General features: G+C 47.2%; 1 protein-coding gene across 3 annotated transcripts in view; it reads left to right on the forward strand.

Annotated features, from left to right (window-relative positions):
* TBCB (tubulin folding cofactor B) overlaps positions 1-25368 on the forward strand; it is a 56430-nt gene that overhangs the window by 29970 nt on the left and 1092 nt on the right. For 2 of the 3 annotated variants that reach the window (XM_085896069.1, XM_085896068.1), the window contains exons 2-5: positions 12811-12954; positions 18149-18245; positions 23747-23938; positions 25129-25201. In XM_085896069.1, the coding sequence (XP_085752195.1) occupies positions 12811-12954; positions 18149-18245; positions 23747-23938; positions 25129-25201 (506 nt within the window). The remainder of the gene's footprint in view (positions 1-12810; positions 12955-18148; positions 18246-23746; positions 23939-25128; positions 25202-25368) is intronic. The other variant, XM_085896070.1, reaches the window with a different exon arrangement.

Below are 25368 nucleotides of genomic sequence, written 5' to 3' on the forward strand. Positions count from 1 at the left end.
CCTGAGCGAGCGCGCTGGGGAGGATATAAAGAAGCAGAGGTTCCTCGCATGAGGAGTCTGCCTGGCTGGGCTTGGTCATCGCCGTCATCTTCTTCCTTCCTCCTCTGCATGGTCGTGAGCTTGGACTCCACCTCGTCTCACCTCAGCCGGGTTCGACTGCGCTGGCCAGTCCTTCGGTGACCGGAGCTCCCGGAAGGAGGGAACGTCCAGCCGCGTGTTCGCGGCCAAGTAGCCAGCTACCCTGATCTTCAGCCGACTGTCCTCCGTGCTGGAGGTCCAAATAAAGACCTTTCGGTCCAATTGTGTGTGTGTGTGTGTGTGTGTGTGTGTGTCTGTCTGTCTGTCTGTCTGTCTGTCTGTCTGTCTGTCTGTCTGTCTGTCTGTCTGTCTGTCTGTCTGTCTGTCTGTCTGTCTGTCTGTCTGTCTGTCTGTCTGTCTGTCTGTCTGTCTGTCTGTCTGTCTGTCTGTCTGTCTGTCTGTCTGTCTGTCTGTCTGTCTGTCTGTCTGTCTGTGGGCCCGTCTGTAAATATTGAACTGTATAAGTGCTTTCTCGCTGAATATCATTGCCTTGCTTTATTCGGTTTAATTCTGCTTCTGACGTGCTTCCCTCATTCCCCACCTATTGCATTATAAATAAACCCCGATTGTTAAATGTTTCAGTTCGTTCGCATCCTTTCTTTCATTGACTGAGCTTGTCGCGTGCTGGGGAAGATTAGCAAGGCCATTGTGCCACCGTAAAAGGACATCTGGACCGACGGTTCTCGGCGATTAAACCGCTCGGAATCGCACACGGAACGAGCACGCTAAGCGGCTCGTTTTCGTACGAGTTCCGTCGAGGGTGTTGAGACTCTGTAGATCGCCATGTAGTCTCTAGGTATTTTGAAGATTTGGCAAATAATCCTGTACCACGTGGTGGAAATATTGACCCTTCACGGTCCGAAAGGGACCCGTACTCTGCGGACTTTTCCGAACGGTACGATCTGAATTCCAGCCAATCGGTCTAGCCGACTCTACTGCTCCATGTGGTGGTCGTGCTCACGGCCGATGTCCTGGCCCCGCTACAGTGTGACGAGACGTGATGTGGGGATGGTGTGACGAGAGATTATGTGGGGATGGTGTGACGAGAGATTATGTGGGGATGGGGTGACGAGACATGATGTGGGGATTGTGTGACGAGACATGATGTGGGGATTGTGTGACGAGACGTAGTGTGACGAGGGATGATGTGGGGATGGTGTGGCGAGACGTGATGTGGGGATGGATGGTAATGTTGGCTTCCTCATAATGTCATAATTGCATCCGTTTATCCGTTTAGTATGGAAATTTTTGAGGGTCATTTAGGGTAAAATTGTATGGGGGAAATTTTTATGACATCATCGGTCATGTGGTTCGGCAGCCATAATTTTTTAACGTAAAAATCTCTAAAAACCTTCTCCGAAATGGTTGAACAGGTCGAGGTGAAACATTCCTGGTATGATCGCTTAGCCATGAGGAACAAAAAGTTCTCCACCTGTGATGTCAAAGGTGACCTGGTTTGGCAGCTATGATTTTTAAATGAATAAACCTTTAAAAAGCGCCTCCAGAACGGCTTGACAAATTGAGGGGAAACTTCACCCACATGTTCCCCCAAGCCCTGGGGATACCAGGGTATTCACGATTAATTAATGTCACATGGGATGGCAGCCATATTGTGTGGAAAGAAACTTTAAAAAAATTATTTCTCTATGAACTGCTTCATGAATTGACGTGAAACGTCACAGTTGTGAACTAGTAAACATGTGGACTACATGTTTTAAATTTCAACCAGATCGGACACATGGTCTGGCAGCCAGAATTATGTAATATTTTGAATCTGGGTTCAGGGATTTAAATCAAACTTGGTACAATTATATACAAGTCGTGTGTGCCCGTACATGCGTGGCCGTACGTGCAAACAAAACAAAAAAAAAACTTTCAAAACGCGCGCCAGAAACAACAAACACACAGGCCGTTCCTTCGCTCTCGCGTGCCTGTGCATGCATGGCCGTACGTGCAAAATAAAAACAAAAAAACTTTCTAACAACTACACAGGCCGTTCCATCGCTCTCGTAAACGACGACTGCATTGGGGCATTGTGTTTATCTATAAATGCGCATAAGAAATTATTATAATACAGTAAGTCATCACTATCCGGAAGTCCATATGTTGTAACCCGTCATGGGGAATGCGCTCGAACTTGGCCATAACTTGGGAACCGCTTGTCCGATTAATTTCAAACCTTTTGAAAGGCAAACAAACAGAGATTGCTGGAATTATAGAAAGATAGAAGATAGATACTGTGGGTGCAAAATGCCAAGCAACGTGTCCTGTCACTGGTAACTAAGGATCTCTTACCCAACGGCCACGCCTAAGCAGCAACGTGTCCTTTCATTGGTTTGGTAAATAAATGGCCATAACTTGGGAACCACTTGTCCAATTAATATCAATCCTTGAAAAGGCACATACTCAAGTCCCCAGCAATATACTTGGCAAGTTTCAATGAGATTGGACCAGTGGTTGTCGAGAAAGTGGTTGCACACAGACACACACACACATAGATTGCTGGAATTATAGATAGACCAGTACGTGCCCGTAAAAAAAAAAAAAATAATAATAATAATAAATAAATAAACCACACAGGCCGTTTCTTCTCTCTCACGTGCCCGTACGTGCGTGACCCGGAAGTTCGATATTATTCGCAGTTACGATTATTCGCAATTTATTTTTAATACCCAATTATTCAATTAGCGCCAACGTATTTTACCTTTTCGCAATGTCGTGGCAAGGAAAAACTAAAAGAGAAGAGAAGAGAGAGAAAAAATTTACTTGCTGGTTCGGAGCATACCAGCACTCTGATGTTCCTGAAATTTATACACCGTCTAATATGAAAACGATCATAACTTGGGCCATTCTGTTTATCTATAAATGCGCATAAGAAATCGATAAATTATTAGAATACACGAAGTCATCACTCTCCGGAAGCCCGTACGTTGTAACCTGTAATGGGGAACGTGGCTGTGCTTCCCTTCCCCATCGGCCACGCCCACGCAACAACGTGTCTTGTCATTGGTTTGGTAAATAAATGGCCATAACTTGGGAAGCACTTGTCCGATTAATATCAAACCTTGAAAAGGCACATTCTCAGGTCCCCAGCAATATACCTGGCAAGTTTCAATTAGATCTGACCAGAGGTTGTCGAGAAACAGCAGACACACACACACACACACACACACACACACACACACACACACACACACACACACACACACACACACACACACACACACACACACACACACACACACACACACACACACACTCTGCTGGAATTATAGATAGATGATGTAATAATGTGGGTGGAGGCATATCTGGCGACATCGCAATGTCGAGGGGTGCCCTTCTAGTTTTTTTTTTATAATTGATGGAGGCTCTTTGAAGAGCGAGATCAGAATGGAAGGGAACAATATGGAAAGGGGGAAACACCAACATCAGAGTAGAAGAGGGAGTGAGATTGGGGGGGGGGGGGAGGAGGAGAAGGATACATGGAGGTGAACAAGCTGCACACAACACAGCAAGAAGAGGAAGGTGAAGGCGCACATTATTCTGAAAAGGAAGAAATGATGAGGTGAGGGAGAGGGGGGGGAGCGGTCACAATAACCTGGAAAAGGGAGTGCTTGGGAATGGGGTAACTTGGGGTGGAAGAGATCATGAGTATGAATGGGGGATGACTTTGAGGTAGTGGTGAACAGCTGTCTTGAAGCCTTAGAGGGAATATTCAGACTGAACAGACTGGGGAAGTTGGTTCTCCAGGTGAGAGAAAAGAGGACCAAATGAGTGGCGGTGAGGAGTGAGCCTGGATTTTAGGAGTCTAACAAGAACAGATTTACTGACAGACTGTGTGCGCCCTGCAAAAACCTGGGAGGGACAGAGGCTGTAAGCCCAAAAACGAGGCAGTAGAATACAGAGAGCCCAAAAACCTGTCCGTGATGAGAAAGTAACAGGCCTAGACACTCAGCTGTGGGCGATTCCACTGATTTTTGAGGTCCTTGTTTTCCATGGCACAGGTGTGAGGCAGGGTTGCCAGCCGAAAGGGGAGAGCAGTGCTCAATCAAGTTGCGAATGGAGACCTTGTGGGTTGTCAAAACTTTAGACTGGCCACGGAAAGACCTTGGACGACGAAGGATGCCCAATCGGCGGCTGGCTTTGGAGGTCATCTTGGAAATACTCTCCACCCATGAAAAGTCACGGCTGATTGTGAGGCCCAAACGTTTGAGTAATTTAACCTCTTGAAGTGTTTTGTTGAAGTCGATGGGATGTTTTGCCAGACAGTCCTTTCAGAGAGAAAGGATAAGTGTGTGGGATTTGCCATGGTTGAAAGACATAATCCAAGTGTTTGACTACCTCCTGATTCTATCAATGTCTGCAGAGAAGGAAAAAGCTCCTGCCTCCTGTGTTTGAAGGATGAGAAATTATATGGCAGAGGGTGGAATAATCAGCAAAAAAATAGGCAGGATCTTCCAGTGAATCAGAAAGTTCATTGATTATGAGAAACCATCCTTGACTGGGAGAGGAGATGAGAAGATACCATTAAGAGCTACATATATGCTGAATATTGGAATGGAGGAAGTCTGTGAGCCATGAGAGGAGGTGGCCTTGGATTGTGAAAGCAGAGAGTTTGGAGATCAAGCTGGGGTACCAGACTATCAAATGCTCAATATATGTCCAGAGTGCAGATCTGATATCATGTCTGCGATTGAGTGCTTTCATCTATTGCTTCCAAACATAGAAGCAGCCTGTCCAGGGTAGAATGGCCGGATCTGAAACCGAACTGATCTGAGATGAGGCTGTTTGAGAAAAGGAAGGATTTGATGTCTACTGTAGTGATGGATTCCATGACTTTGTTTGTAACAATTCTGGAGACGGCGATGGTTCACGAGCAATTTACACAGTTCGCCTTTTTTATTTTTTGACCTTCGAGGGGACGCCACTGGCAAACTGGCAGGAATCGGGAAAAACGTAAATGATGAAAGTTGTAGTACTCGAAGAGCACTACTTGCATACCAACTTTCATTCGAAACAGTTGAAAACCCTAGGAGCTCGATGCCCAATCTATTGATTTTTTTTTTTGACATTTTCTAATTTCATGACCTTGGGACGAAAATGAAAAATCGAGCTCCGTGGAGCTATGCAGGTGCCATTGGGCTAACCAAATACCGAAATCCCTGCCAGATTCGACAAACCCCCTCGGAGAAGATGGAACTTGAAACCGGCTACCCCCTAAAAACACATGTTTTTGGGGCGTGGCTCCACCCATAATGGGCGCAGCACGCCCATTCTCAGGAAAACACAACTAGATCATGATATAAACCTCCCACCTAAATTTTATCAAGATCGGATCAAAACTCACGGAGCTATGCTCGGGACAGACAGACAGACAGACAGACAGACAGACAGACAGACAGACAGACAGACAGACAGACACACACCCATAACGAATATAGTGGTCACTTACTGACTCGTGAACCAATTGAAAGCAAGGTAATGGGCTTGTAGTGAAGAGGATCCATTTGCACCTTGTTTGTGTATTGCGGTGATGTTGGCTAACTTTCAGGCAGACAGAAATGGACCCAAAAAGAATGATCCAGTGAGCAGAGCAGGTTTTTGTTTATTTAATTTTTACGTGCACTGATGTCTTCTGGGCCTGTTACAGAAACTGAGTCGAGGTTTGGCAGAAACCTCCACCTTCAGTGGGGAAGACAGCATCCAGGAGCTGTTGGGTACAAGAGGGTATGGCAGGTGTCGGGAGTTGGGTGGATAAGATTTGGAAGCAAGCACAGAATTGAGACATTCAACCTTATTCCCACAAACACAGTCAGCTGTGGTGGCATTTGAAGTGAGGGAGAGGATGGAGTGTGAGCATACTCCAGAGACAGACTTAACAATGTGCCCCCAGGTCTTTGAAGGAGGAGACCAGTTTTTGAAGTTGGTCAAATATTTTCTGGCTTTCCTGGGAATGGACACACACTTGGTCCGGGCTTTGTGAAATGGTCTGAGGTTGCCTTTGGTCAGTTTTGCCTTCCCGGAAGAGAAGTCAAGTTGTCTGAGGGCAACTGCCTCGCCACAGGATTCTGCATACCAGAGGTGAGAGGATACAAATCTGTACATAAAGGAAAGAAAGCTTGTATAGAAGAATTCCCAAGCAGTATTAATATCAGGAGAGGTAGAAATGAAGGTCCAGTCTTGACATGGGAGGGCAGCTTGCAGTGCCTGCCAGTCAGCTTGGGTGAACTGCCAGACTCCATGGTGCCGAGGCAGTTCTCTGACAATAGTTGCCCCCTCACCCCCCCCCCTCTCTCCCCACCTGATCTGTAACTGTGTGGACTTCAAATATTCTAGGTCTCAACTCTAACCCGACAGATCTCTCAATCCAGGCTGCTGCCGATAAACCAGATGTCATCTGCTTAACAGAATCCTTCTTCACACAGAATGTCCCCGACTCCTTAGTGTCTCATCCCGGTTATTGTGTCTTCCGATTCAATAAGCCTGAACCACGCACTGGTGGTGGAGTTTCACTTTACATCAAGAACTCAATTTCCCACTGACCTTGCACCTCCCAACCCCCAGAAGTACCTCTGGCTGTGACTTCCTCTCTCTCTCTCTCTGTCTCTGTCTCTGTCTCTGTCTCTGTCTCTGTCTCTGTCTCTGTCTCTGTCTCTGTCTCTGTCTCTGTCTCTGTCTCTGTCTCTCTCTCTTCCTCAAACAGTATGTGGCAATTTAAATTGTCACATTGCAACCTGGCTTGGTGTTGGTACGTCTCTCTCATGAGGTATGGCACTTCAGGTAAAGACTTCTGTGACTCCATGGGACTGACTCAATCTGTGAACTTTCCAACCTGGATTTCACCCAATGGCAAATCCTCCCTTCTGGACTTTGTAATGACACTTCCTGCAAATACCTCCTGCTCTTCCTCTATTCTAATTGGTTCATCTGATCATATGCTTGTGAAAGTCAACATCTCTCTGGCTATTATCAGAGAGTTGGCTCGACACTGACGAGTCTGGCATTTCATTCAAGCAGATTGACAGGGAATGCAAGGAGCCATATCTCTTCAGAACTGGTTTCCCTGATCGACTGCCCCTGATGTTAACTCAGCCTGGGAATTCTTCCACAGAAACCTGCTTGCTCTCATGCACAGATTCATCCCTTCTTGCCTCCAATTATCCTACCCTTCTTCCCACCCCTGGTACACTGAATCCTGAAGTGAGCCAATTGCTCTGAAACAACTTGCCTTCTCTTCCTGGAAGGCAAATCCGACTGAAGGCAATTTCAGATCATTCCACAAAGCCCACAACAAGTGTGCGTCTACTCTCAAGAGAGCCAGAAAACAACATCTGTCCAACCTCAAGAATGTACTTTCAAACTTGTCTCGCACCTCTAAAATTTGGTGGCGCCTTGTTAAGTATTGCCTCCGATGTATGCTCCCCTTCCATCCCTTCCCTCTCCTCAAATGGTACCACAGCCAACAACACTCATGAGTTGGCTGAATGCCTCAATTCTGTGTTTGCATCCAAATATTGTGTTCCTAACCCCTGACTCTCGGTACCCATCCTTCCCTATCGTACCCAACTGCTCCTGGACTCTGTGCCTTTTTGGACCTGAGAAGGTGAAGAAGATTCTTTCAACCCTTGACTCTAACTCGGCAACTGGACCGGATGGTATCAGCTCAAGTGTTATTGTTTGACCTTGCATTCTGGTCCTGTGGGCTGGGTGCATTTGTTTGACCACATGCTTCAGCCTTCGGGCTGAAGTACACATTTGTTGGACGAGCTTTGTTGGACTGCAAACCTTGGCCATTTGGCAATGTGGCCAAGGGGCTGATCTTAGCTTTGTAACAATGTTTGGTTTTCTTCCTTTTTATAAGAAAAGGCAGTGTTATAAGATGATGTCCAGTGGTCCCCAACGTTTATGATATGATCATGCATTCTGGCCCTGTTGACACTATATCATAGCGACTAAACCTATCTGCTTAACCCCTTATCCTCATTTACGTGTTGTTTGTTACCTTTGCCACCAAAGGTGGACGGAGGTTATGTTTGCACCCCTGTTTGTCTGTCTGTCTGTGAGCAGGATATCTCAAAAAGTTATGGACGGTCTTGGACGAAACTCGGTGGACAGGTTAATATGTGACACGGGCAAATTGATTCGATTTTGCTGAAGATCTGGATCCGATCATTTTTAAAGCGATTATTCACCTTTGAGAGATGGGGCCAAAAACAATATCAAGCACCATATCTCAAAAGTTGTGGATGGAATATGACAAAAACTTTGTGGACGAGTTGGGTAGGTGGCAAGATCAAGCCAATTATATTTTGGTTGAGGTCTGGATTCGGACAATCAATGGGGTACAAAATGTAAATTGTTCAGCCTGGCAGAGGTATGGGCTGTCCCAAGTGCCATTGTAGCTTAGGTCATGAGGTGCTATAAAAAATCTCCAATATATATATATATATATATATATATATATATATATATATATATATATATATATATATATATATATATATATATATATATATATATATATATATATATATATATATATATATATATATAGTGACGTCCACGGGACTTGAACAGTCCCGCCAACGTAGAATGAGCCGAAACGATGGAGGCGGTTTATTTATTTATAACCCAAACATGGCGGTTCTAATCGCTCTACCGCAAACGGGACGAGGAAGGTGGCACGAGTCGCTTTTCACTGAGTTGATGATGTTTATTTGTTTTTATTATTAACCAGAAATAATCAGACTCTGCAAGAAAAGGGATCCGGGGAGATTCGACGGGATGGTGTGGGATCGGGCGTGGGGAAAACACAGACAATTCCAATGAATATACAGATCTCAAACCCTCTAAGGCGCCAAGTACACACACACACACACACACACACACACACACACACACACACACACACACACACACACACACACACACACACACACACACACACACACACACACACACACACACACACACACACACCGTAGCTACTTCTGGTGGTCAGGCTGGACCGTGGTGTGGACGCAACTGTCCCTGGATCAGCGTCGGACGAGCTGGCCTTGCTCTCGTCAGGGGGGGCAGGAGAAACCGTGGTGCTGTCGACCTCCTGGTCCTGGCCCAAGTCCGCTCACAGCCACCAGGGAACCAGTTCTGGCGCCAAGTTGCGAGCAGGAGAGGGAGGCAGGTCCGCCCGCCGTTCGACCCCGTACTCCAAGTCAGCAGAACCCCAGAGCCAACCAAGGTGAGGCACGAGGCTCAGCAAGGCTCCAAGACACGATGAAGAACACGATCGAATCAGCACAACAACAAGTACGCTTCCCGCGCAACAGCCTCCACACCAAAAAAAACACGATCTTTTTGTCCCGATCTTCTTCCTCTTCCTTTTCGACCCCGAACAGAACCTTTTTATCCTCCCGTCCTCGTCACTTCCAATCGAGCCATTTTATTGGCCCACCGCCGTCGCCTTCCGCCAATCGTGATCACGGGGCGGAGCCATCCGCAGCCCTGTCCTGTGACGTCACAGCCAGCCTCCAGGGACTACTAAAAGGGGTTTACGCAGACACACTTACCCCATCCCGTGTCCCTATCTAATTACGTGACAATTATCATTTCCCCCTTGAAGAAATGAACATTTACGAGACAACTTATCACCACTGAATTGCTACTTATTACATCGAGATCCTGGTAAACTCGAACAGCATGGCATACCTAATTAAACATCCTAATTACCCTTTGAATGCATACCCCCCCTCAAACGTAACAATATGTATATATATATATATATATATATATATATATATATATATATATATATATATTTGTTACGAATTCTGGCCTGCCTGGCATGCGATCGGCCGCGTACCTCTAATGGCAGCCGCGTCGCCCACCGGAGGGACAATTCAGCCATGACCCTCCTGGAACTACCGCCAGGAGCCAGTCACGGGTGAGGGTTTAACCTCACCATGATCGTGCCAATTGCCCACCCACGCAGTATAGGGTTGCTCGCCAAATTCGACCTACCTAAGTACCTGCGCGAGTGGTCGACCGGGCGATCGTACCTCGCCGCATGTCGGCCGAGGACACAAACCGCTTAAGCGGTCCGTTCCGTGCTAGTGATAACCGAGCGGTGTTATCGCCGACCTCAACGGATCAGATTATTTATTGGGTGTTTAAAACCCACTACTCATTCCATGATGCAAGATGGCACTTCCAATGGGGAAAGGACGCAACGAACGGGATACGTTTCACACAAGCACATTTATTTCAATTACACACACAACACAAGCAAGGCAGTCATGCAATATACAAGCAACAAATAGAATGCAAAAGCAATACAACCGACTATAATTATTATTTACAAGCACTTACACAGTTTCTACTTGGCAGGACACGGTGCCACAGCATGCATACAAAAACAAAGAAAGACCTCCCTCACAGGCAAGGGGGTAGACGGGGTCCGTAGACCTTTATGGTCGTGGGCCGTGGATGACCGAAAAGGCCCATGAGACCGAAGGGTCTTACCCGCACCCTCGTGGTGCGACGGTGGGCAGGTCGCGACGTCTCGTCCCCACGGCAACTAGCGTAGCCGCGCCTGATCTCGGGCCTTGCAACGGTGGGCAGGTCATGACGCCTCATCCCCACGGCAACTAGCGTAGCCGCACCTGATCTCGGGCCTTGCAACGGTGGGCAGGTAGTGACCCCTCGTCCCCATGGTAACTAGCGTAGCCGCGCCTGATCTCGGGCCTTGCAACGGTGGGCAGGTCGTGACGCCTCGTCCCCATGGCAACTAGGACAAGACTTCCACCCGACTGCCCCAAGTCTGTCTACGATGAAGACTTGGACCACGACAGACTTGGACCAAGACCACGACGACCAAGACTTCCACACGACTGCCCCAAGTCTCTGCTGTCTGTGCTCTTTTTTTTCCGGGCGCTCCTCTTGCCCTTTTATTTCTCCTGCGCCCGCCCCGCCCTTCACGGCGTGTGGGTGGGGGGGGGGGATGAACATTCCAGAGAAATTCGGGTGGGAGTTTGTTTCCAACCGTCAAACTTGTTTACTGGAGGAGAAATTTGGGTGGGGCTGGTTTCAAACCGTCAAACCTGTTTACCGGAGGAGAAATTGGGGTGGGGCTGGTTTCGCTGCTCCTTTAGTGGCGTTGTGGTGGAGATGGCGTGGTTGTTGAGATGGCGTGGTTGTTCTAAAATAATGACAGGTAAAGAAAAATGGCTTACTCAAAGCGTCACAGCCCGGATGAATCACACATATTCCCTCTAAACAACGGGTGTGGACTAACTACACATGAACTTATCGATATATCTAACCTGAGGACCTTCCTGGTGTATTGCAAATTTCCACAGCCGTAACAATATATATTTATATATATTTATATATATATATATATATATATATATATATATATATATATATATATATATATATATATATATATATATATATATATATACTTGATACACTGCATTGTTAACAATCTTGTTTTGTTGGTGTTTTATTACTTACGAAATCTAAAGATTTCGTAAGTATATTGATGACTTCCATCCTATGCCTGGTGTTGGCGCAGTGGTGAGAGCAGCGGCTTGGGATCCAAAAGGTCCTGAGTTCAAGCCCCGTTGGGGCACTGAATTAATACACCAGGGGGTTGACTCAGCCTGTCATCATTCCGAGGTCGGCGAAATGAGTACCAGTGTACTGGGCCGGTGTATACCCCGGTTAAAATAGGTGCACCATATCCCTGTGTCGTAAGAGGCGACCAGGGTTGCGTCAGGAAGGGCATCCGGCGTAAAATGTGCCAAATCACGATGCGGATCATACGGATGATCCGCTGTGGCGACCCCTAACGGGAGCAGCCGAAGGAAGAAGAAGAAGAAGAAGATTGATGACTTCCATCCTCTGTTTGTGTGTTTGTTTGTAAGCACGATAACTCGAGAACGGAAGAAGCTACCAATGTCAAATTACACCACGTGATTCACGAGGGTGATTGCTAGTGCTGATTAGGTTTTGGTCAAAATCAGTCAAAGGTCAAGGTCACAGTGAGGTCAAACATCCAAAACATGATAACTCGAGAAAAGCTACCACAGGTATTGTTGACGGAGCGTGAGTTTGGAAGAGCGAGGTAAGTTCGGTGGAATTTGTGTGTCAATTCGTCGAGTTACGGCTGTTTTTAAAATTTCAGTGTTATAAAATAATATGAAATAATTCCGTAAATTCCTGTGGAGAAATGGAGTATTTTTGCTTCAGTCGACGTTACGAGTTCGTTTTAACTTCGATTTTAATTTTGTCTTCAGTTTTTACGATCGCTTAGAACGCCTAATACTCGGTTGTCGAAATTCTGGGAAAAATCGGATGTTTTGGAGACGTTTTAAGATTGCATAAAAATATTTCACCTGCCGCGTCACGGCTTGTCACATGGTGCAGCGTGCTCGAGCAGACGCGTCGTTGAGTCACGTAAAGGTTTTGCGTGTGTGCGCTGACGTCATCGCGCTCACCCCGGGTCCTTTCGAGTTGGGGGGGCCGTCGAGTGTGACCTTTACGTTACGTTAATCTGCGGTAACTCGAACGGAAGAAGTTGATGGTTTGGTACAGAATCATCGTAGAAACTTCTGGTTTGCGTCGCTACCTTCTCTCGAGACAGCTTTAATAAGACAAGGTCAGAGGTCAAGTTGACGATTTCGTAAGTACCAGTCTATGACTGCTTGTTTTTTTCATTCTTTTTTTCAGGCAAAGCTGGAGATGATTGTTGGGGTGTCACTCAACAGTATGAAGCTGAAATTGTTTTCACCTGCTGATGTTGAACTTGCAACAATGGATTGTGACACCAATCAGCTGGGCAGTTACCCGATGGAGGATGGTTGTCGTATCCATGTAAGAAAGAAAATTGAGAGTGGTTGTTTGCAGATTTCCTTGTGTGAAGGTTTACATTCATATACAATGGCTAAGGCTCCTGTTTGGAGGAGCTTGTATTGTGCTGCCAGGTTCGGTGACAAGGACGACCGCTAGATGGAGCAGTTGGGCCATCGCCCACCAGGTCAGGTAGATCAGGTATGGGAGCATGTGCCAGAACAGCGCGTCGCTGCGTCCACTTTCCGCCGATACTCCAGGGGCCTCCGTCTGGCCATCCCCCAGGCAGATGCCAGGCCCATCCCCATCTCCTTGAGATGATGGTCAACCTGCTGCAACCACGAGGCACGTGGTCAGCCCACTGGCCTCCTCCACTCATGAGACTCCCTCGCTGAGAGAATCTGGTGAGCAGGATCAGCGTCAGGAAAACGAGCCACATGTCCATACAGCCGCAACTGACACTCACGGACTATGCAGGTAACAAATCTCATCCGAGTCTCTCTCAGCAACCGCTCATTGGACACAAAATCCGACCAGCGATAGCCAAGGATTCTCCGAAGAGACCTGGTACCAAAGGAATTAAGTCTCCGTCTCAGATCCTTGGTCAGAGTCCAAGTCTCGCATCCATAGAGCAAGACTGGAAGTACCAAGGACCTGAAGACTCGGACTTTCGTCCTCCCGCACAGGTACCGGCAGCGCCACACCCCATGATTCAGTGAATCCATGACTCCCCAGGCCCGACCCAGACGTCTATTGACCTTTGACTCGCAGCCAGCAGAGACATGAATATCACTGCCAAGGTAAGTGAATCTCTCCACGACCTCAACATCCTCACCACAAACAGACACAGACAGGACAGCAGCATCCAAGATGTCAACGAAAGCCTGGATCTTAGTTTTGACCCAAGAAACCCGTAATCCCAGCGGCTCCGACTCCTCATTCAGCACCTCGAGGGCCCCCAAAAGGATGTCTAAAGTCTCCGCAAAGATGACTGCATCATCTGCAAAATCAAGGTCCGAGATCTTGACATTCCCAAATGATGCACCGCAACTTTATCTCTCCGACATCCTCCCTAAAATCCAGTCCATACAAGTGCTGAAAAGTGTGGGGGCCAGTACACATCCCTGACGAACTCCAGTAACAACTGGAAATAAGTCAGAGATGGTACCACCACACTTCACAGCACTCTCAGTACCAGAGTAGAGTTCAGACATCAGATCGATCAGTTTTGGTGGCACCCCACGAAGACCAAGAATCCTCCAGAGGACATCCCGATTCACTGAATCGAACGCTTTACAGAGATCAACATAGGCTGCAAGCAGCCCCTGCCGAAACTCTCGTCTGTGTTCGGTGAGGACAAGAAGGGCAAGGATACGGTCAATCGTTGACCTCTTTGGTGTAAAGCCTGATTGCTCTGGACGCTGGTGCTCAAGCAGATGGTGGCGAACCCTATCAAGAATTATCCGAGCAAAGACCTTGCCGGCACTGAGAGCAGCGTCACCCCTTGGTAGTTGTTGCAGTCTTGGCGATCACCCTTCCCTTTCCAGAGAGGGACAACAAGGCCCCTCTTCCAGTCAGTTGGGATGATGCCTGTGTTCCAGGCAGAGCACAAAACTGCATGCAACGGCACGAGTGCAGCATTTCCACCAGCCTTGAGAAGTTCGGCATGGATGCCACAGATCCCTGGAGCTTTGCCCCGTTTCAACTGGTTCACCGCAGCCCGTGTTTCCACAAGCGAAGGTGGACCACAGTTGATTCGAGGGTCAGCAACAGGGATTGTAACACCCTTGACGTCCAACTCGACAGCTGGGGGATCAGCCTGGTACAACCGCTCAAAGTAACCGGCCCAGCGGGCCTTCACTTCAGACTCCTCTGTCAAGAGCCTACCACTCTCTGCTCGAACTGCAGTGCTCCGAGGGATGGGCTTGGATGAACGTAATGCGCGAATTCCCCTGTAAGCGGGACGAGAATCACCTGTCCACAGGTGATGCTCTACCCCCTCACAGATTCCTCGCACATAGGCCTCCTTGTCCACCCTCAGTGCACGTGCAGTTTTCCGCTTCAGCTCCCTGAACAGCTCAGCTCTGCCATTCAGCCTGGCCCTGCGACTCTGGTCAATGGTATCCAGTGTCCCTTGAGAGACAAAATTCTTCTTTGCCCTGCGGTGAGCTCCAAGACATCCACCGGCAACATCAAGGACGGTGGTCTTGAAGGCGCTCCACAACTCTTCAGGACCCCCCAAGTGTCCACTCAGCCTGTTCGCAAACTCCTCAGCTACTCTCTCATCCCTGAGCTTGCCAACATCCAGCGTAGGCTGGGATGGTACCATTCTCCAGGATTTAAGGTGCAGCTTTAGAGTTGCTACAACAAGCCTGTGGTCAGTATTGAGGAACTGAGCACTCCGGTAGACCCTGCCGTTCTGGATCATCCTCCAACGACCGTCAATGAGGACATGGTCAATCTCCTTTGCCACACTGCCAGCGTTGGAATACCAAGTCCAGCGATGAGCTTGTGGGCGCTGAAACCATGAACCGGCCACCCTAAGTCCATGACTTCTTGCAAAGTCAAGGAACTTAGTGCTATTCTGGTTCATAGTTCCTGACCCATGGGGACCAACACACACCTCATAACCATCCCTATCAGTTCCAGTCGATGCATTGAAATCCCCCAAGACTAGAAGTGTATCTCGTCTGGGGCACTGTTCAACCACAGACTCGAGGGTGGCGTAGAATGCATCCTTCACAGTGAGATCACTCGCCTCAGTCAGAGCATAAACAGAGACCAAGGAAATGACACCTAAGGAGTGACGAATCCTTATCTCATAATATGCTCGTTGACCGGTGTTACCTCAATTATCATTGGGGTCAGCTTATTGGATACAGCTACAGCAACTCCTTGGGTATGGTTACCATCAGAGCGACCAGACCAATAGTAGGTGAAACCACCCACCATTATCTCGCCACAATCCGGTCTCCGAACCTCAGAGAGGTTCAACCTGACCTGACCTGACGTCGCCCACCGAGCACCGGAATTTAAGGTCGCAACCTTTGTAAAACTCCGAAGGTCACGGGTCTCTTAGTGGACTGTGAACGCCAATATTTCGATGGCGTGGGGTAGGGTTAATTGTCTAATTCCAATTTACCTAAGTACCCACGCCGTCTAACTACCGGGGAAGCCACACCCTCGGCCGACTTTGTCTGAACCGAGTCGCTATTACCGACTCAGATCCGGCGTAACCGAGCAGGGATTACCAAAGCCTGCCGGACCAAATGAACAATTTACGGCACAAACGGCCTCACTATAACTCAAACCCAAACCATGCTCGGCCAATGAAAGAAAACACGGACAACAAACTGGAACATTTAACGGGATTTATTTTACAGTCATCGGGAAGGGAGACACAGAGCAGACTTGATCACGATTATGCAGGAAAATGTACAATGGGGCAAAAGCACTAAACAATTCTACTTAAAGACGGGCCACAGACAGACACACACACACACACCCAAAAAGAAATCGGGCCGGTTGGCCTTTATTCGGCCCTTCAGCTCGGAGGGAAGGCGAGCTGAGGGTCAGAGTCTGGCCGGATACCTGGCCGCCTCGTGCGGTTTGGCCAAGACGAGCGAACCAGGATGAGACCAGCCGCGTCGAGCGAACCAGGATGAGACCAACCGCGTTGAGCGAACCACCAAGCACAGGACCACGGAACCACCGAAAATAAGACCACCGAAAGAACCCCCGAACCAGACACTCCACCAACGAAGCGAGGACCCCAGAGACAGCTCGCGATCTTCCTTATCCCTCCTCCCATGCAGGGTGGAGGGATCCGCTCTTTGGCGATGAGCCTCCGGATTGGATGAGGGGTTGTTGGGCGATCAGTGGCCTCCCCTCATTGGACGGGAGGAACATTCCACCTTGCGGGGGGCGGAGCCGGCACTGAGGTGATGAACCTCCTGATTGGTTCGGTGAGGGAAAATGGTGGCCATCCATGATTGGAGGAGGTCCGGTAGGAGGGGGAAATGACCACCCTCCCCCTGTGTGTGTGAGAACCCAGATGGAACAACCAGGAGAGCACCCTATTCTCCATCCACCCTTGAAGCGCGGAGGGGAGATTCTCCCACATGAATGCCATTGAATGCCACCCACAGCGATGTGAGATCTCGGTTCGGCTGTCGGGCCAGTCGCTGTCAATTAGACGACCTCACGGTGGGCGGAGGGAACCTCACCCCTGTACATGACACGTTTGCACGTGGGCGATGGATGGTGATTGTGCGAGAACGAAGACTTTGTGGTTTGGGAGGAAGATTTAAGGATGTAGATAAACCCCGCAGCGCACGGACACTAATAAACCCATTAAACATAGGGGAGGGTTCTAACTATAAACACATACTTATCGAAATAACTGAACTGCAGGGACTCTGGCTGTTGTGTGCAAATGGCTGCCAGATTCGTAACAGTATGTCTTTCACAAAGTACAAGCAGATTGGGAGATGATTATGCCCTTTTACATTAATTGTGTGGGCTTTGGCATATGATTGGCAAATCATTGCAATATAAATGGGATCTGAAATTGTAATCTTGCAAAATCGTCCATGCACTCAGATGGGAATGCCAAACTGGCCACTCAATTTCACAAACTTAAATTATTACTTTACTGTTTCAAATACAGGCCAAAGGCCCTTGCAGAGTGAAAATTTACTTGTTTACAATAATAAATTGTTTTGCTCAATTACTTTAAGAGCAGGGATTGTAGGATAGCCGAGCAATATGCACACTCGCCTCTGTGCTGTCTTGCACAAGTCTGAATCTCAGCCCAGCTATACATGATCATCCTGATATTTTGTGGGCAGAGCGATTCATCGATGTGTGCGCCATCCCTCGGATGGACGTTAAACTGGGCGTCCCGTCTGCCAGCATTAGTTGGTGAACGTTAAAGATCCCATCCCATAGTTTCCTTCACGAAGAGTTGGCGAGCAATCACGACCACACTGGTAAAGTTGCAAATTCCTACTCTAACCTGCATGGGGCACTGCATCAGCAGCACAGCTGTGGCCCCAGAAAATTTTGCCACCCACAGCGATGTGATGCATACGAACGAATAACAAGGCTGGAAGAGCAGTTGAACTTTGACATCTTCCAAAGCATGAAGAATTGTTTTCTATCCTTTTCTTTTTTTTTTCCACTCATATGCTTGATTTTAAATTTCTTTATTTTTCAGGTGATAAATGAGGGCGATTTGAAACCAGGGGAGTTTGAAGATGTTTCCAAGGTACAGAAGTTCGAACTATCTGATGAAAACTACGACAAACTCCAAGGTGAGATCTTACTGCTGTATTCCTCATTTTCTACTTCTTCCCGTCCCTCATACTTGCTGTTTGATCTTGTGTTTACATTTCCATCATCGTATTAATTGTCGCGATAGCTGTCCTGTCTGCTTTGATCTTGTAGAATGCACACATTTCCATTTTACGAGACATAACTAGAACTTTCAGAAATCTTGGCCTTATCTCTCGTCTTGAATGTCTCCCTCAGCAAAACGTTTGTCGACTTTTTATTTTTCATTAATCTAAAACACAGAGTGGAGTTTGTACTAAATCGCATACAGGACAAATACCTCAGTACTTTGCTGTGAATTACGTGAAAATCATAAGACTATGGATAAACCTGTGATACATGGAGGTTTTAACCTGGGTTCTAAGCATCATGAGGCATCATTTAAGATCGAACACTAAACAGGCCAACCCATTTCTCATGATATATGAATGCATTGGATGAGACAACAAGACTTGTTCCCCATTCACACTGCACTCTGTTTATTCCAAGGGGTGTTGCTTTACAAATAGGTGAACCGACCCGTCAGCCAGAGTACGCATTGCCAGCCTTCCGTGGGGCTCAAAATGCACTGAAATTCTCGTTGAAAGCAACAGGTTTAACAAATGAGGATGCAGACACAATAAGAAACGATGAATAACTAGAGTTCATAAGCACACCTTACCTCATGCAGTCTTGAAAAAGGACATGGGTGGGTATTCGCGATTATATATATATATATATATATATATATATATATATATATATATATATATATATATATATATATATATATATATATATTTTTTATATTTATTTTGCGGGCGTATTTGTGGTTTTTCTGGCCTGCTTCTACATTCGCGACCCTGTGATTCACGTATTCACATTTTTCCCCCAGGTGTATTTGTGGTTTTTCTGATGTGCCTCATGTATTTGCGGGTTTTTTTTTGTGGGCGTATTCATGGTTTTTCTGACCTACATCCGTGGCCATGTGCTTCGCGTATTTGTGTTTTTTCATGGGATTTTTGATTTTTCCTTTATGAATCATGAACCCCTTAAAGCTTATCACCCCTTTTCCCATTGAAACAATTCCCAGACATTCACGGAATTTTTCAGGAATGTATCCCCCGTGAATGTCAGGGTCCAATAGTATATAGAAAAATCCGATCGGCACAATGATCTTCGCTAAACAGTAACGGCTTCTCGCCTTAAACTAACTCATCACACACAGACTTCATCAGGGACACGAGCTGTTTGAGCTGCTATGGGCGCTGATTTTGCTATGGGGCCTCAGGTTAGATATTGTCAGGTCAGGCCAAATTAGATTGGTGACTTGCTAGAGATACCATGAAAACCTGTACGAACCTGTTTCATGGTTGAGTTATCGGCAACTAATCCGTCTCCCCCACAAGGTTTCCTGGTGAGGAGGGTGTATGATATGGACACCCAGCAGGATTAAAAACAAAACCTGTCAAAGGACGGAGGAGCTCCTTGTTAGCCAACGTCCATCCATATCTTGTGTCCAACTGTGTCTGCAAACGTCCTCCTGCAGTTGGATTACTTTTTATTACGAGGTTGGTGTCAAGATTTGCACTCTGGCCACCATAAAATCCTTCATTCCACAAAACGTACTAAAAGCACAAATAAATCTGAAGACCCACTCTGTGGGACTACCTCGTGTGCAGCTTCCCTTCACAGGGCAGCTCACTGGATGACTGGATTCGAGCAAAGCCTTCGGGACCCTCAATCTTTGAGAGGAGGAAAACCACAGGGTAACCTTCCCGGGTGAGATTGCGGTAGTGTGTGTCGGAATGGTGCTGAGGTGTCGTCCACCAGACAGCGGTTTCCTTGGGTTAACCTGAGGCGGTCCCTTCGGATGGGTGCCTGGAATGTCCTATTTCTTCGAGAGGATGATCACCTGTCTCTGTTATCATCTGAGCGCAAGCGTTTGCACGTCGGTATTGCAGCACTCTCTGAGGTTCGGACACCTGATTGTGGCGAGATCATGATGGGTGGTTACACCTTCTATTGGCCTGGTCACTCTGATGGTTACCATACTCAAGGAGTTGCTGTAGCTGTGTCCAACAAGCTGACTCCATTTATAATTGAAGTAACACTGGTCAACAAGTGTATTATGAGACAAAAGATTTGTCACTCCTTGGGTGTCATTTCCCTGGTCTCTGTATATGCTCTGACTGAGGTGAGTGATCTCAGTGAAGGACATGTTCTATGCCACGATCGAGTCTGTGGTTGATCAGTGCCCCAGGCGAGATACTCTTCTTGTATTGGGGGATTTCAATGCTTCAACCCAAACCAAAAGGTATGGTTGTGAGACATGTTTTGGTCCCCATGTGTCTGGAACTGTGAACCAGAATAGCACTAAGTTCTTTGATTTTGTAAGAAGTCATGGACTTATGGTGGCTGGTTCATGGTTTCAGGCTCACAGGCTCATCACTGGACTTTGTATTCCAGCACTGGTGGTGTGGCAAAGGAGATTGACCATGTGCCCATTGATGGTGGCTGGAGGATGATCCAGAACAGCAGGTTCTACCAGTATTTTCAGTTTCTCAATTCCAACCACAGGCTTGTTGTAGCAACTCTGAAGTTGCAACTTAAATCTGTGAGAATGGTACCATCCCAGCCGAGGCTGGATGTTGGCAAGCTCAAAGGTGAGAGGGTAGCTGAAGAGTTTGCAAACAGGCTGAGTGGGGATTTGGGGGTCTGGATGTTATGGGGAATCTTGAAGAGTTGTGGAGTGCCTTCAAGACCACCGTCCATGATGTTACTGGTGGATGTGTTTGAACTCACCGGAGGGTGAAGAAGAATTTTGTCTCAAGGGACAGTGGATAACATTGACCAGAGTCGCAGGGCCAGGCTGAATGGCAGAGCTGAGCTGTTCAGGGAGCTGAGGCGTAAAACTGTACGTGCACTAAGGGTGGACAAGGAGACCTATGTGCGAGGAATCTGTGAGGGGGTAGAGCATCACATGTGGACAGGTGATTCTCGTCCCGCTTACAGGGGAATTTGCGCATTGCGTTCATCCAAGCCCATCCCTTGGAGCACTGCAGTTAGAGCAGAGAGTGGTAGGCTCTTGACAGAGGAGTCTGAAGTGAAGGGCTGCTGGGCCGGTTACTTTGAGCGGTTGTACCAGGCTGATCCACCAGCTGTCGAGTTGGACGTCAAGGATGTTACAATCCCTGTTGCTGACCCTCCAATCAACTGTAGTCCACCTTCGCTTGTGGAAACACGGGCTGCAGTGAACCGGTTGAAATGGGGTAAAGCTCCAGGGATCTGTGGAATCCATGCTGAACTTTTCAAGGCTGCTGGAAATGCTGCACTTGTGTCGTTGCATGCAGTTTTGTGCTCTGCCTGGAACACAGGCATCATCCCAACTGATTGGAAGAGGGGCCTTGTTGTCCCTCTCTGGAAAGGGAAGGGTGATCGCCAAGACTGCAACAACTACCGAGGGGTGACGCTGCTCTCAGTGCCGGGCAAGGTCTTTGCTCGGATAATTCTTGATAGGGTTCGCCACCATCTGCTTGAGCACCAGCGTCCAGAGCAGTCAGGCTTTACACCAAAGAGATAAACGATTGACCGTATCCTTGCTCTTCGTGTCCTCACCGAACGCAGACGAGAGTTTCGGCAGGGGCTGCTTGCAGCCTCTGTTGATCTCTGTAAAGCATTTGATTCAGTGAATTGGGATGCCCTCTGGAGGATTCTTGGTCTTCACTGGGTGCCACCAAAACTGATCGATCTGATGTCTGAACTCTACTCTGGTACTGAGAGTGCTGTGAAATGTGGTGGTACCATCTCTGACTTATGTCCAGTTGTTACTGGAGTTCGTCGGGGGTGTGTACTGGCCCCCACACTTTTCAGCACTTGTATGGACTGGAGTCTGGGGAGGATGTTGGAGAGATCAAGCTGTGGTGCATCGTTTGGGAATGTCAAGATCTCGGACCTTGATTTCGCAGATGATGCAGTCATCTTTGCGGAGACTCCAGATATCCTTATGGGGCCCTCGAGGTGCTGAATAAGGAGTCGGAGCCGCTGGGATTATGGGTTTCTTGGGTCAAAACTAAGATCCAGGCTTTCAATGACATATTGGATGCTGCTGTCCTGTCTGTACCTGTTTGTGGTGAGGATGTTGAGGTCGTGGAGAGATTCACTTTCTTTGGCAGTGATATTCATGTAGCTGCTGGCTTTGAGTCAGAGGTCAATAGATGCCTGGGTTGGGCCTGGGGAGTCATGGATTCATTGGATCATGGGGTGTGGCGCTGCCGGTACCTGTGCGGGAGGACGAAAGTCCGATTCTGCAGGTCCTTGGTCCTTCCAGTCTTGCTCTATGGATGTGAGACTTGGACTCTGACCAAGGATCTGAGACGGAGACTTACTTCCTTTGGTACCAAGTCTCTTCAGAGAATCCTTGGCTATCGCTGGTCGGATTTTGTGTCCAACGAGCGGTTGCTGAGAGAGACTCTGATGAGGTTTGTTACCCGCATAGTCCGTGAGTGTCAGTTGTGGCTGTATGGGCATGTGGCTCGTTTTCCTGACGCTGATCCTGCTCACCAGATTCTCTCAGCGAGGGAGTCTCGTGAGTGGAGGAGGCCAATGGGCTGACCACGTGCCTCGTGGTTGCAGCAGGTTGATCGGCATCTCAAGGAGATGGGGATGGGCCTGGCATCTCCTGGGGCATGGCCGGACGGAGGCCCCTGGAGTACCGGTAGAAAGTGGATGCATTGACGCGCTGTTCTGGCGTGCATGATCCCATACCTGACCTGACCTGACCTGGATTTAATGATCCAGTCCTGAAACTTACCTTTGATAACCTTCAAGGAGGCCCGCATGAAGCATCGTCCAACACGCTCAGACCAGGAACCAAAAGTCAAGGAAACCAACAGTTGTCAGTCAAACCAACAGAACCTAGCAGCTGGCTCACTGATGTCCTTCATTCAGGGGGTAATCTGTTGCTGGCAGGATAGCTGAGAGCTATTCTTATTCACCTCTGAGCCATCTAGCCAGGGTTTTGACTCCCAGCTCAGCCATAAACTGTCATCTTGACTCAATTCCAAATTCGTATCACCTTCACTGGAACATCAAGCCTGGCCAGCTGATTCGTGAAAGATTTGAGCCAGAGACATTCACCCGCCGAACCCACAAAAAGGTGGGAATATTTTCGGGAGTAGACATGACACTGCCAAGGCAGCTTGGGGGAGGTACTAAAATGGTTTTGTTGAGTGTTGCAAAGTTTCTCTTTTTCTTTTTTTTTCTAGATATCGATCCATCTGCATAGGATGCTCACTGCCCTCCTTTAAGAAGTAGATTTGCCAACTACAACAGAATGGAGCCACTTGATTAATAAAAAAACGATCAAAGTGAGCATCCTATGCAGACCCAAACTTGCTCATTAATGACTTTCATTGAGACGTAATCTGCCTGTGATACCTTGCAGCCACTTCTCTTGAGGCACAGGTATTGGTAACCTTTTCTTTACTTTATGCTTCTCTAGGTACGGTGCGTACATTCCTGAAGCAGCAGCAGCAGGGGAGAATCAATGAAGAGGAGCAGAAGAAGAGAATGGTCGACGATGACAATAAATACAAGATGGATAAAAAACTTTGCGAAGCCATTTCTCTTGGCAGCCGTTGTGAGGTTTCTACTCTTGGGAATCCCACCAGGAGAGGAACAGTCGCCTTTGTTGGTACATTTGATATTGAGTCGTTTTGTCTTTCTGTATTGTCACCATAAAGTAGATGCAGAGAGGAGAGAATGCTGTGGGCCTGACATGGCGAGCCAGCAATTTATTGCCATTTTGTTGTGTACTTCTTGGATCTCTTTATTGCAGGAAGACAGCTTTACATTGTTACTCTCTTGCCTATTTCTTGCCAATTTACTTGCTTGTTTATGATTTTATTTTTGGTAGACATTGTCGAGGCTCATATGAAAGCTAACACACAATGCACAACAAGGGGGGGCAGGAGACGAGGGGCGGGAGAGAGGCACATTTGGATGGGTTCGATTGCAGACGGACACCTGAAGCTGTCTGACTCTCGAATGCCGAATGTTTCTCAATCCCAAGCAAAAATATCATTCCTTTCCTGAAGTAATTCTCTGAAGGCTACTGTGGTAGGACCTGTTACCAACGATAGTATATGAGAGCACAACTCTCAAATACTATCGTTCTAATTGTAGCACTTTTGCTTGGGATATACAGTATTGCCTTTTATATCCTCTGTCTATACATGCTCTTAATATATATTTTTAATATCTGTGAATTATCATGCAATTCAGAATATAGCTGCAAATTATAGTAAACTTGAAGGGCATTAGGTGGAGCCACACAATTCCTGATCCAGGAGAACATATCCAACCCAATACATTTTTGAGATATTGTGTTGTATATCGGTTTCACCCTATCTCTCAATGGTGAAAAATCACTTACAATTCTTGGATCCAGATCCAGATCTTCAAAATTGAATCAATTCTTCCTTGTCACACACCCAACATGTCCACCTAATTTCATCCAAATCCGTCCACAACTTGCTATATATCATTTTGGCCCCATCCCTCAATGGTGAAGAATCACTTAAAAAAATTAAACTTCTTGTGTCCGGATTTGGTTCTTCACGAAAGTTGAATAAATTTGTCCTTGTCACACACCCAACCTGTCCACCAAATTTGTCCGAATCCATCCACAACTTTTGAGATATCCTCCTCACAGAGAAAGACTGGTGAAAGCATAACCTCCATCCATCTTTGGTAGTGGAGGTAATTATAACAGATAACTGGACAGACCTGAAAAAAAAACACATGGTTTGTAATACATGTACCAATTTTCAAACATTGTCATTTTTTATGCTCCTTCTGAATCCAACACCCACACCCTTGTAGGTGAAACGGATTTCAAACTTGGTTGCTGGGTTGGTGTACGCTTGGATGAGCCTCTAGGAAAGAACGATGGCAGGTGATTATAAGATTGCTTCTACCTGAATCTTATCTTCTTTTTTTTCCAACTTCCTTTGCAAACTAATCCCTTTTTAAGCTATATTTTAATTTTCCTTCTTGTTTACCCAGCAAATGTCCCTTGCTCTTAAATATCCCATTTTTTTTCACATTGTCTCCACTTGATGT

Source organism: Eptatretus burgeri, chromosome 9 (genome assembly GCF_056783735.1).
Source record: "Eptatretus burgeri isolate ZD-2024b chromosome 9, Ebu_testis_v1, whole genome shotgun sequence".
In the NCBI taxonomy this organism is placed as follows: Eukaryota; Metazoa; Chordata; class Myxini; order Myxiniformes; family Myxinidae; genus Eptatretus; species Eptatretus burgeri.